The sequence below is a fragment of the Hippoglossus stenolepis genome, chromosome 3, assembly GCF_022539355.2.
Source record: "Hippoglossus stenolepis isolate QCI-W04-F060 chromosome 3, HSTE1.2, whole genome shotgun sequence".
In the NCBI taxonomy this organism is placed as follows: Eukaryota; Metazoa; Chordata; class Actinopteri; order Pleuronectiformes; family Pleuronectidae; genus Hippoglossus; species Hippoglossus stenolepis.
Genome location: NC_061485.1, coordinates 14278134 through 14290940, shown reverse-complemented (window position 1 = coordinate 14290940; position 12807 = coordinate 14278134). Strand labels below are relative to the sequence as shown.

Genomic DNA, 12807 nt, shown 5'->3' with positions numbered 1-12807 from the left:
GTTAAAGAAACAGCTCCCCGAAGAGGAAACGCGTAGCAGTGGTCGTCTGCTTCACCCAAGAGGATTGTGGGGTTTTATTTGTGTGTTTATCTGTCCCCCGCTGTCAGGAAGGACGTGATGTAACAAGCCAAACATGCTTCATCTTTACTCCCACAATATCGATTAATGTACTAAAAAAAAGACTGCCTCTCCCAGCAGCTGACCCGTGAGAGCTCTGACTGCCGAGTTGTCACTGATGTGTGGGACGAACGCTTCATCACAGGTTGACCTGCCCAGTGTTCCAGGGTAGAGAGGCACAATTTAACACAATGAAATCACTGGTTTTGCAATGAATGCAAAATAGAAAGGGAATAAATCTAGAAATCTAAATAATATCCAGCATTTGACATTTCTCAAGATGTCAAACGGTTCCTCTAAGGCCTCATTCCAATTCTAGTTCCATTCTGGTGACATTGCTTTAAATAACAAGAATAATAAGATAATAAGATGAAGGTTGACTTTTTAAAAGTTATTTATTTTGTATATGTATTAATTGAACAAGATGTGTCTAATTTAAACAAAACGTTCTCTATTCTGCAGCTTTTGCTCAATGTGGGGCTCAAATCTCTTTTTTTACTGTGCACTATAGATGTTTATGTCTTGTGATTGAAAGTTTTGGATGTAAAAATCTGATTAGGCTCAAATATTGAAAACACTTTTTGTCAAAAGACAGTCACACATACTGAAATTGTTCCCATGTGAATGTTTTGCACAGTGGCATTAGCTTTGAAATACAACCATGCAGTAGATATTGTGGAGAAAAATTGTCAAATAAACCTTCGACACAATGTCAGTGCTTTTTGTTTTCGTAGTGCAGAGACAAGATTCAACTGGCAACATGTTATATTGTAACATATTTATTCAACGTACACCTACAATATTTAGGGAGAGTATTTAAATGAGAAATCATATTTTATGATTCTCATTTGTTTCTCTCAAAGATGCTGCAGATTATTCTTCAGCTTCTTTTCCCTAAAATGGAAAGAAATAAAAATCATGAGTCATCCAAAGACTAAACATTATTTTTTCTTTTCTCATATGTACTATAGTTTTCAACATTTAGATTCAAATAAAAACAGTCACCAGTTAGACATTTGGAGCAGTCAAACGAAACAAATCACGTATGCTGCTTTGTTGCTCGTGATTTTTTGTCTTTCTTACTTTTCCAAGTTCCCGACTCTTGGCCCTCAGCTTGTTGACCTGAGACTCGGCGATGTCGGCTCGCTCCTGAGCCTCCTCCATCTCGTGCTGAACCTTCCTGTACCTGGACAGGTGAGTGTTGGCCTGCTCCTCCTAAACATAAATCAGTGTAATATTTAGTTTTGAGTTCTGTGTGTACTTCATGCAGCTTTTATTTGTGGTTTATTACATGTTTCTGACTCACAGATTCCTCAGCCTGCCTCTTGTAGGCCTTCACTTTGAGCTGCAGCTTGTCCACCAGATCCTGAAGTCTGCTGACGTTCTTCTTGTCCTCTTCGGTCTGCAGTAACATTGATTCATTCATAAAATGTATTCATATGCCTTGTATCCAAAAGATTTGCACCACTCAGTTAATAGAATGGGAAATACCTGATAGGTGAGCTCCTTCACTCTTCTCTCATATTTCCGAACACCCTTGATGGCCTCTGCTCCTCGTCTCTGCTCGGCGTCAACTTCAGCCTCAAGCTCACGCACCTGAAACATAAACCGTCTGTTATTAAAATATAATACGAAAAACAAAAGCTGAGGCATGTGTGCCGAGCAATTTCCCGTTTACCCTAGACTCCAGTTTCTGGAGCTGCTTCTTGCCGCCCTTCAGCGCCAGATTCTCAGCTTCATCCAGGCGGTGCTGCAGGTCCTTCACTGTCACCTCCATGTTCTTCTTCATCCTCTCCAAATGAGAGCTGGTGTCCTGCTCCTTCTTCAGTTCCTCTGCCATCATGGCCGCCTGAAATTTTGAGGAATTTCAGATTGTTTAAACTGTCCGAGAACTTCAATGTGAGAAATGGCTACTGTATAAACACATGTTAGGATATCTCACATCAGTGATGGCCTTCTTGGCCTTTTCTTCAGCATTTCTTGCTTCCTGAACAGAATCCTCCACTTCACCCTGGATTTGAATGAGGTCAGCCTCTAACTTCTTCTTGGTGTTGATGAGGCTGGTGTTCTATTACACAAGAAAAAAACAATGAAATTCCATGTGTTCAACTAGAGTTGAACAAAGTTTGGATCCATGCTTGTTTAGCCTTTGAGACTACCTGAGAGTGCAGCAGTCCCACGCGCTCGCTGGCATCAATCAGCTCCTGTTCAGCCACTTTGCGGCCTCTCTCCGTCTGCTCCAGTGCAGCTCTGAGCTCCTCGATCTCAGCCAGCATCAGGTTGTTCCTGCGCTCCACCATGGCCACCTGCTCCTTCATTTCCTCCTGACCTCTGATCGCTTCATCAAGGTGCAGTTGTGCATCCTAAATAAATCGTAAAAACACATTTACAATGCAGTAGAAATAAAGTGAGCTTCACTTACAGTTTTCTTTGACCCTCCACCATACCTTAAGATGCCCCTGCACGTTTCTCAGCTGTTTCTGGGATTCAGCTGCCTGTCGGTTGGCATGGCTCAGCTGAACCTCCATCTCGTTCAGGTCTCCCTCCATCTTCTTCTTGACCCTCATGGCATCGTTCCTGCTCCTGATCTCAGCGTCCAGCGTGCTCTGCATGGTCTCCATCACTCTCTGGCTGTTCCTCTTGATCTGCTCGATCTCCTCGTCCTTCTCAGCAAGTTTCCTGTCAATTTCACTCTTGACTTGGGTGAGCTCCAGCTGGACACGCAGGATCTTGGACTCCTCGTGCTCCAGCGTAGCCTGTGAACAAGTGTGACCTTCATCAGCTGCAGCGCTTGATTTACAGAAGCTGAGGCTACGTCAGTTGAGTTTCATGCAATAGTTTAGATATTTCCTGTTGGTCTAATCACCTCTGCTTGTACAATTACTGCATGTTTTTATGAATAAAAGCATTTGTAATAATTGGTATGATGATTCAGCTTTACCTCTGCCTCCTCCAGAGCAGTTTGGATCTCTGATTTCTCACATTCCACCGTTTTCTTTCCCTTCTCAAGCTCATGGATCGTCTTACCGGTCTCACCAAGCTGTTCAGTCAGGTCTGTGATCTCCTCTGTTGGACCAGGTTTATGTAAAATTAGCAGTGTAAAACATATCCAGTAATGTAGATACTTCAGATGAATTTAACTGGTGTTTCGCATCTATATCTGTTGGGGAAAACCGAATTAATTATCATACGTTGCAGGTTCTTGTTCTCCCTCTTCAGAGTCTCCAGGTGATCCAGAGCTTCTTCATATGAGTTTTTCATTTTAAACAGCTCAGTGCTCATTGACCGAGCCTCCTTCAGAGATCCCTCCAGCTCGGCCTGGCTCTCCTCATACTTCTGCTTCCACTCTGCAAGAACCTGACAGCAGAACAAACAGGTGAGTGTTTTTGTCACTGCATAAATTAAAGATGTTTACACACTGAAAACAGTCTAACCTTGTCAAAGTTCCTCTGCTTCTTGTCGAGGTTAGCAGCCAGAGCGTTGGCTCTCTCCACATCGATCATCAGGTCCTCCACTTCAGCCTGCAGTCTCTGTTTGGTCTTTTCCAGAGAGGCACATTTAGCATTCACAGCCTCGATGCATTCCTCTGCATCCTGAAGACGCTGGGCGAGCTTTTTCCTGTTAGAATAGATGGTAAATGGGTTCATGAAAACTTGTGGATACATGTGGAAACAAGTGTGACTTCAGGACTGTCCATTACTTGGCCTCCTCCAGCTCCTCAGTGCGCTGAATGGCATCAGTCTCGTATTTGCTTCTCCACTGAGCCACCTCGCTGTTGGCCTTGGACATCCCTCGCTGCAGCTCACACTTGGCCTCCTGCTCCTCTTCATACTGCTCTCTGAGCAGGTCGCAGTCATGACGGGATGACTGCACAGCATGAGCCAGGGCGTTCTTGGCCTAATAATCCACAGGGAAAACGGATGAATATTTGTTACGATCCTCCGGTGACCTTTTCCTCTGTGTTTTCAAAGACCATTACCTTAACTTCCTCCTCTATGTGTCTCTTCAGCTCCTCGATCTGCTGAGTAAAAGCCTGCTTGCCTCTTGTCAGCTGAGAAACAAGAGATTCTTTCTCCTCCAGCTGACGCACAATTTCACCTGATCAAAGATAGATAGTGTCACCAAGGAAGATGAATTTATTATGTAAACTTTGGGTTCACAGGATTTTTAAAGACAGATTAAGATTATTCTCTTTGTCCATCATGTTGAATAGAGGTATATTTTCCAAGTTTGGGGCTAATGTCTTCATGCTAACATTTTCAGTATGAAAGAAAATGCATAAAAGTCAAAAAGAGAGAAAGGGCAAATAAAAAGGGTTTTGGTTAAAGCTAGGGTTGGTAATACTGGAAAAGCTATAAGAGCAGGCTACACTTGTAACGTAAATGTAACGTAAAATAATTGGTCGTATTTATTGCAGTCCGGTGAGGGCCACAGACACTGGCTTTTTTTTCTAGACAACTTTATTTGTTGATGGCTATCGGGACGGGAAGAGGATTTCAATGAATAACAAAAAAAGTGTTTCAGAACCATCTTCATCCATCAACCCTACCTTTAAATTAAGTAAAGTCTGATTTGGGTATCTTCTGGACACATTCATTTGACATACTTTTGTCAATGCTGCAACAACTGATGAAGAATCTCAAATTTGATAATGGTCAAAGTTGCTAAATATCGACCAATAACATTGTTCAAAACAAGTTGATTTTTCTCTCAGAAAGAATACGCTATCATGATAAGTTATATCTAAGATTAGCAATTAAGAGAATAACAATTGGCACTGAGAAGATTTGAGTGTTTAAATATTGTGATCCTGCGTGTGATTCATACCGTTTTCAGTTTGAAGTCTTGCCTTCTGTACACTCAGGTCATTGAGCTGACGAACATTCTCATCATTCTTGGACTTGAGCTCACTCAGTTGATCTTCTAATGTCCTGCAGAGCTTTTCAAGATTTGCCTGATGAAAGAAAACATAGATTAGTATTAAATTATTGGACGTACTTTTTTTTATCCCTGAATGAAAATGCAGCACTCTTACCTTCGATTTGGCGACAGACTCCATGTTGCTGCTGAGGTCGTCGATCTCCATCTTGAATTCACTTTTCTCTTTCTCCAGCTTCTGTTTGACTCTCTGGAGGTTATCGATCTGCTCTCCCAGCTCCGCCGTGCTGTCAGCCTGCTTCTTGCGCAGAGCAGCAGCCGTGGCCTCGTGGTGCAGCGTGGCCTCTTCGAGATCACGACGCAGCTTCAGAAACTCGGCCTCGCGCTTCTTGTTCATCTCGATTTGAACAGATGTCGCTCCTCCGGCTTCTTCCAGCCTCTCGCTGATCTCTTCAAGTTCCCTGGAGAGATCAGACCTCTGCTTCTCCACCTTGGCCCGAGCAGCTCTCTCAGCCTCGATCTCCTCCTCCAGCTCCTCAATACGAGCCTGAAGCACACAAAGTTTGTGTGAAAGTCAACAACATTTCAAGGCTCTCTTGCTTTTGATTGACATTTGCTCAATAAAATACCTGATGTTCCTTTATCTTTTTCTGCATCTGGATCCCAAGAGACTGTTCATCCTCAATCTTACCCAGGAGCTGGCTTATCTCAAAGTCCTTCCTGGAGGAGGTGGACGAGATTTGGTGTATTATAGTTATGTTTGATTAGAAACTCTCATTGAATATTTTTTGTTAAAATAGATGAATTCTTATTCTTACTTCTTTATTTTCTCGTCAGCCTGCTGCTTGTCGTTCTCCAGATCCATTAAGGATTCCTGGGACAGCTTGAGATCTCCCTCAAGCTTTCTTTTGGCTCGTTCAAGGTCCATACGAAGCTTCTTTTCTTGCTCCAGAGAACCTTCGAGCTGTTTTAATCAAGAAGGGGTGTTAATTCTTATTTCTTTTTCACGAAGACTGAAATCACAGTTTGTTATTATTACTCACATCGTCCACTTGCTGCTCCAGCTTCACTTTAGCCTTCGTCAGAGTGTTGACTTTGTCTTCCTCTGCCTGCAGATCATCCAGGGTCTGCTGATGAGCCTCTTGGAGGGCTTTCTTCTCTTTAGACAGCTTTGCAATGGTCTCATCTTGAGAAGCCATTTCCTCCACCAGGTTTTTAACCTAAAGGGTTTTAATAAATTGTTAATATTTGATCAAAGTACACAGCATCTAAAATGTACATTGTTTAATAAACTGAAGTTATGACCATCACCTTGTTCTCAGTGGCATGTTTCTCCTTTTCCACCTTGGCCAGCGTGAGCTCCAAGTCGTCAATGTCTTTCTTCAGCTCGGAGCATTCGTCCTCCAGCTTCCTCTTCTTTGCAGTCAACTCACCATTGATTTCCTCCTCGTCCTCCAGTCTCTCCGACGTCTCTTTGACTTTGGCCTCAAGCTGGATCTTGGATTTAATGAGCCCCTCACACCTTTCCTCAGCATCTGTGAGGTTTTCACCTTCCTAAAAGTAAAATCAAGCAAGTAGGTGATTGTTGAGGATATTAATTAGAAACAGACACAAAGAGCATGGTGATCATACTTACAGACTGCACTTGAAGCAAGAGATCATTCTTCTCCTGCAGCAGAGAAACCATCTTCTCTTCCAGCTCCTTCTTCTTGGCCAGAGCCTTTGATAAATCCTCTTTGGTCTTTTCAAAGTTCTCTTTCATGTGGGCCATCTCTTTCTCAGTCTCTGCACTCTTCAGCAGAGGCTTGATCTTGAAGTACACCTTCATCCATGGCCAGGTTTTGACATTCATGAATGAGCGGATGTTGTACTGAATGGCATAAATTGCCTCCCTGGGGAAGATCAAAGGAGTATCAAAAAGATAACCAGATTGATTTAATATTTAGCAAACCAATATGTGTTTAAAGTTAAATGTCAAAAGTACCTGCGCTCCATCATCTTGACAAACTCTGTCCTCATGAGGTAAGCTCTGCAGAGAGCCTGAGTCATTGTGACCAGCTCTGCCAGTTTCTCATCTCTCATTTCCTCCAGAGTTCCCAGAAGACCAGCTTTGAAGAAAACCTGAAAGTCCACAATTGCGGTATTTAATTTTTTACATCTATTTGTCAGGTATTGATGATTGCCTTTTCAAAAATGTCTGATTCATACTCTACCTTGGTGTGGCCAAATTTATACTGTGAATGATCCACATCAATGGAGCCCAACAGTTTCTCTGAGGCCTTCTTGTTATCAATAAACTGACCCTCAGGGATGACACTGGCGTTCAGAACTTTGTATCTACAGAGATACATTTTATTAATTTAAAATGCATTGGTTTGAGGATGAAGACTTTTCAATGTCTGCAAAGATGATGTATCTGTTACCTCTGTTTGAAGTCAGCATATTGGATTCTGCTGGGGAAACCTTTCCTGCAGATCCTGATTCCTTCCAGCACACCGTTACACCTGAGCTGGTGGATGACCAGGAAGTTCTCCATAAGACCTGTGGTATTTTGTTAAATGTAATAATTTATTAAAACATAGTGACACAATGACACAGATAACTGTCAAAGCACATTATACATTTATTTTGACTCGGACATTGTCTTTGTGTCAGGTACCTGGAGTCTTTGACTCGTTGGGAATAAGACAGCGCACAAAATGAGGATGTGTGCACCTCAAATTGCTCATCAGCTTGCCCAAATTCTCCTGAGGAATTAAAGAATATCAATAACATTATTGAAAAAGGCACTGAATTAGACATAATTGCAATAAAGCACATTAGTTATTATTTCACATCTTACCCTGAACAAAGCAGACACAGTCTGGAAGGAGCCACCCTTCTTCTTGCCGGCTTTTTTACCACTACCTTCAGCTGTGACATGAAAATAGAATTTCAATTATAAACAAAAACTAATATTTTGACTTGGACTGTCTTAAGCCACCACCACCCCCAGCTGTCATTGGAGCAATATTTGTATTGAAATGGTTACATTAAACAGAGGTGATAGGTTTTCAATTTTAACAGAAGCAGAACAGCTTGTACCATCTGCTGCGGCGTGTGATGCATAGAGTAGAGCCAGCAGTTTGACTGAAGACTTCTGGTAGAGCTGAACCACTGAGTCGTTCAGGGGGTCTTTGTTCTTTTCCAACCAGCCAGTGACATTGTAATCAACATTGCCAGCATAGTGCCCCAGAGAGAAGTGGGCCTCAGCTTTGCCTTTGGCAGGTTTTGGTTTCTCAAAGGCTTTGCTTTTACCAAGATGCTGGTCGTACAGTTTGTTCTTGAAGGTCATGTCTGACGCCTTGGGGAACATGCACTCCTCTTCAAGGATGGAGAAGATGCCCATTGGCTGTAATGCAGAAATTATTATTTAAAACAAAAAACCTTCGAGTTATCAGACAGTTTTCTATATTTATGAACATAAAGTAAGTTTCTCACCTTCTCAATAAGCTCAATGCAGGCGGCCAGATCCATACCAAAGTCAATGAACTCCCATTCAATTCCCTCTTTCTTGTACTCTTCTTGCTCCAGGACAAACATGTGGTGGTTGAAAAACTGTTGCAGTTTTTCATTGGTGAAGTTGATGCACAGCTGCTCCAAGCTGTTGTACTAAAGAGATGAAAATGTCAAATTCTCATTCTCTTAGATTTGGTCTATCTCGACTTAAATATGAAAATGTTGATCAAAATGATTTAAATGAAGCTATGTATGATTTTGTCCCATCAGCCAAACAGACTTACATCAAAGATTTCAAACCCTGCAATATCCAGGACACCGATGAAATAGCTTCTTGCCTGCCTGGTGTCCAGCATCTCATTGATTCTGATGACCATCCACAAGAACATTTTCTCATAGACAGACTTGCAGAGAGCACTGACGGAATTGTTGACCTGATTTTACAAAAGAATTGTAAAACATTAAGAATTATACTGTTAAAATGAGCAATATTTGTGGTGTCTAAGTTAATTTTATCTCCTCTTTCCTCCTTTTTATCTCCACCTACCTGATTGACAGTTTGACCTTTGGTCACAAACTCGTTCCCAACCTTTACTCTGGGGTAGCAAAGAGCTTTGAGCAAATCAGCAGAGTTCAGGCCCATGAGGTAGGCGATTTTATCTGCCACTAAAAAACAGAACACCAAGTCATGGTTAAAATCCATAATACTGAGGTGACGTCATCAACGTACCTATTCATTAATTCACTAATCAAAACCTGTGCTACAACATAGAAGCTCATGGTATGTGGGTTTCTTACCCTCACTGCCGTCTGGCTCAGCCTGCTCTTCACGCTGCTTCTGCTTAAATTTCATGTTTCCGTGATGCATCACAGATCCAGTCAGCTTGTATATGCCGGCTTTCTCTTCTAAAGTGAAGCCCAGGATGTCGATGGCAGTCTGTGATAAAAAGAGAAGGTTTGAAACAAAAGCTTCTGTTGTTCTTTAGAATAAACACTCATTGCTGCCCCCTGCCTCCACAAATATTTAGCAATGATTTGTCAAAACTAACATCCAGGTACATGTAATCCCTTATAACACAAATCACATCTGGAGTTCCAAGGTGAAGACACTTACAGTTTTTCAAAATAAAGACATAGGTGGATTTATCATGTCTTTCTCCCACTAGCATCGGTAACAGCCTCAAAAATGACCTTATAATTGGATCAAACCCTCAATGACAAAAAGATAAACCCACCAAGCGTATTAAAAGTAGGATTCATTGCTGTAATGAATTGGTAACTTTGTGTCAGTAATAAAAACAGGAATTGTTTAAGTGATCATAAATCTGATTTGTTATAGGAGTAAATTTAAAAATCATAGTAAAGTCATCCTTACATCAGTGGCAATGAATTCTTCAATGTCATCGATACTCTTGACAGTGATTTCACCCTGACTGATCATCTGATAGTCATATGGATTTGTGGTGATCAGCAGAGCCTCTGCAGAAAAAGAAATAAAAAAGATAGATACAAAATAAATCAGAACACATACAATATCACTCTAGGAAGACAAAGAATACAAATTATGAACTGATTTCACACCTATGAGCTCAGGTTTGTGACCCGTCATGAGCTGGTAGAAGATGTGGTAGCTCCTCTCAGCAGACAGCTGGAACGTCACTCGAGACTTCTCCAGCAGATCTGTTCATCACACAGTTACACACCAGTCAGTTACGTTCAATGAACAGAGGGTACAAGAAAAAAACGGAGGTTTATCTGCGGTGCTATTTCCAGACTTACATGTTTCGATATCTGCAGAGGCCAATTTCCCCGTTGTTCCAAAATGGATTCTGATGAATTTACCCTATTTAAAAGAAAACTGTGAATAAGAATTAAGACATTTTGAAAACTGACGTTGATTGAAAACTCAAGTTAACTAAAACTTACAAAACGGGATGAGTTGTCGTTCCTGACAGTTTTGGCATTACCATAAGCCTCCAGCAGGGGGTTGGCTGCAATGATTTGATCCTCGAGTGACCCCTTCATTCAGAGAACAAGTCAGAAAACGAATAAATAGATTAACAATGTTCTATTCCTCCATCCAGGGTCAGATTCAATATATCTGTGTCAGCTTTGTTCACACTTTTTTTCTTTAACTGAGCATTTACCTGCATTTTTCCAGAAGTATGTGCATCCTTCTTTCCTCCAGCCACTGCGATTGTCGCAAAGTACTGGATGACACGTTTGGTGTTGACGGTCTTTCCTGCACCGGATTCTCCACTTGGAGCATAAAAACAGCTCAGTTAGCATCGCAGCCATCTTGTTATAGATTTAACTAAGCAATCTCAGAAAGAAAACCCAATTTAGGGGAATCATTTGTGAAACTTACGTAATAAGGATAGACTGATTTTCACGGTCTGTGGAAAAGAAAAGCATTTTTTAATTCCCATTTCAGTTCAAAGTATTTATAAACTTAACCATGGGTTTCTGTTACATACGATTTTGTGATTCTGGTTTTGCATTAAAAATATACAACACTTCAGCATACTAGTTACACACCAGTTAGCATGAACAGATAGGCGTTATCAGAGATGGAGAAGATGTGGGGTGGAGCCAAACACCCAAACATTATCGAAGATCTGAAAACAGTGTGCCATATTCAAAGGCTGGCTTATTCAGGACACAGAGGTGCTTAGAAAGGGATAAATACCTTGGAGCATGAACTGATAGGCGTTATCAGAGATGGAGAAGATGTGGGGTGGAGCCTCAATCCTCTTCTTTCCTCTGTATCCTGCTACAACCACTGAATCATACACTGGGAGCCACTTGTAGGGATTCACAGTGACGCAGAACAGCCCGGAGTAGGTCTGTGGAGACAGAGGGTATTCTTACTGACACATGTCTTCCCATCGTCATTGTATGTCCTACTCGTGTGTTTATCGGCGGAAACTCACGTAGATCATCCACGCTGCGTAACGCTCTTTGAGGTTATACAGCACAGAAGGCTCACTGAGGTGGGTCATCATGGCCATGTCCTCGATCTTATCATACTTGGGAGGGTTCATGGGGAAGATTTCAGTGTCTTTTACAGTGAGAGTCTGTTGGAGAGACAGAGAAGACACAGGACCTAAGTTTTAACAGTGGACACATGAGGTGATCACAACACATGTTTACTACAGTCCACAGGTTCAATTTTACGAAAAACCAAGATATGGGTCTTAATCTCGGAAATCTACCTAAAATCGGATTATGTTTTCGTTGCTGGGGTGATTGGACATAGACTTTAGATCAGAACAAAATAAAGCATACACTGAATTCATGCACTCTTATACAAATATTATACTCTACAGACACATCAGTCCTATATTCAACAGTTTATAAAACCACATTGGGATCAGTGCAAACATGCTTTGAGAAACATTTGTGCAAACTATATATAACTATATTTCCACTCTCACCTTCTTGCAGAGAGTCTCCACTGTGGCTTTCCCGCCATCCCTCTTGAGGAGTTTCCCCTTTAGGTACATCTCAGCCGGCTCGGTCACAAAGTACGCTGTTTTGGCATCAAACGGCGTGTTCTGAGCTTCAATCCGTTCTCTTTCTTTCTTCCGGAGGAAAACAGACGCCGGGCCAAAACACTCCATTTCCGCGTCGCCCATGGTGACGGTTTACTGCAAGTAAGTATAACAACCAGAAAGAAGTTATTTTAGTCACTCATTTCATCGCTGCTTCACAAGCACTACTACTAAAGTAAAAGGAGATGCTGTTATTGCAGTTGTGAATGTTACTAATTGAAGAATGCAGAAAATGTACCACTGCTTTTCTTTAGTTAAGTGTGTTAAAGGCCAAATTAACTAATGAACTATATTTACACTGCAAGATTGTTAGATTTTCAATTAACTTTTTGATCTTTGCTAATGTGATGAAATCTGACATGTCACAACTGTCTTGTTATGAAATATAACATATTGTCTAATAACAAAAAGAAAACATTAACAGAAATAATTTATTTTAACTTCTTTAAGAGTGTGAACAGTTAATGAGATGGAGATGCACTTAACTGACCGATAATTGTTAGGCACATTATGATATGTCAATGTAACTATGATTTAAAATGTCTTTAGACTAAATGAAATAATGATTAAAGCCAAAAACATACCTTGTTTCCTCCCTTAAGAAGAACAGATGAAGATGATGATGGTCTAATGAGGGTTCTGGAGAAGAAACAAATCATTTAAATTTTTTAAAATGCGGTCGCGGTATTTCATTTTAAAAATAAACCCATTGTAAGTCCTGGCATAGAGGAATCACAGTCCTGTATTCACTTTGTGGTTT

The 12807-nt window shown here is 41.2% G+C and overlaps 1 protein-coding gene across 1 annotated transcript; it reads right to left on the bottom strand.

Moving 5' to 3' along the window:
* Window positions 1-880: 880 nt before the first annotated feature.
* Window positions 881-12790, bottom strand: LOC118105518 (myosin heavy chain, fast skeletal muscle). Its single transcript, XM_035153385.2, has 40 exons — window positions 12632-12790; window positions 11931-12143; window positions 11427-11570; window positions 11183-11339; window positions 10862-10889; window positions 10641-10752; window positions 10420-10512; window positions 10273-10336; window positions 10075-10173; window positions 9869-9972; window positions 9292-9430; window positions 9041-9159; window positions 8778-8927; window positions 8476-8646; window positions 8080-8386; window positions 7838-7908; window positions 7655-7742; window positions 7419-7536; window positions 7209-7332; window positions 6980-7116; window positions 6632-6887; window positions 6307-6549; window positions 6039-6215; window positions 5814-5959; window positions 5625-5715; window positions 5153-5542; window positions 4945-5071; window positions 4097-4215; window positions 3818-4014; window positions 3552-3735; window positions 3309-3474; window positions 3059-3183; window positions 2565-2873; window positions 2277-2480; window positions 2060-2185; window positions 1796-1966; window positions 1609-1713; window positions 1424-1519; window positions 1201-1332; window positions 881-1011 (listed from the first exon to the last, which is right to left on the bottom strand). The coding sequence occupies exons 2-40, from the start codon at window positions 12129-12131 to the stop codon at window positions 991-993; spliced, it is 5811 nt and encodes a 1936-aa protein (XP_035009276.1). The 5' UTR covers window positions 12132-12143; window positions 12632-12790; the 3' UTR covers window positions 881-990.
* Between the last annotated feature and the right edge of the window lie 17 nt (window positions 12791-12807).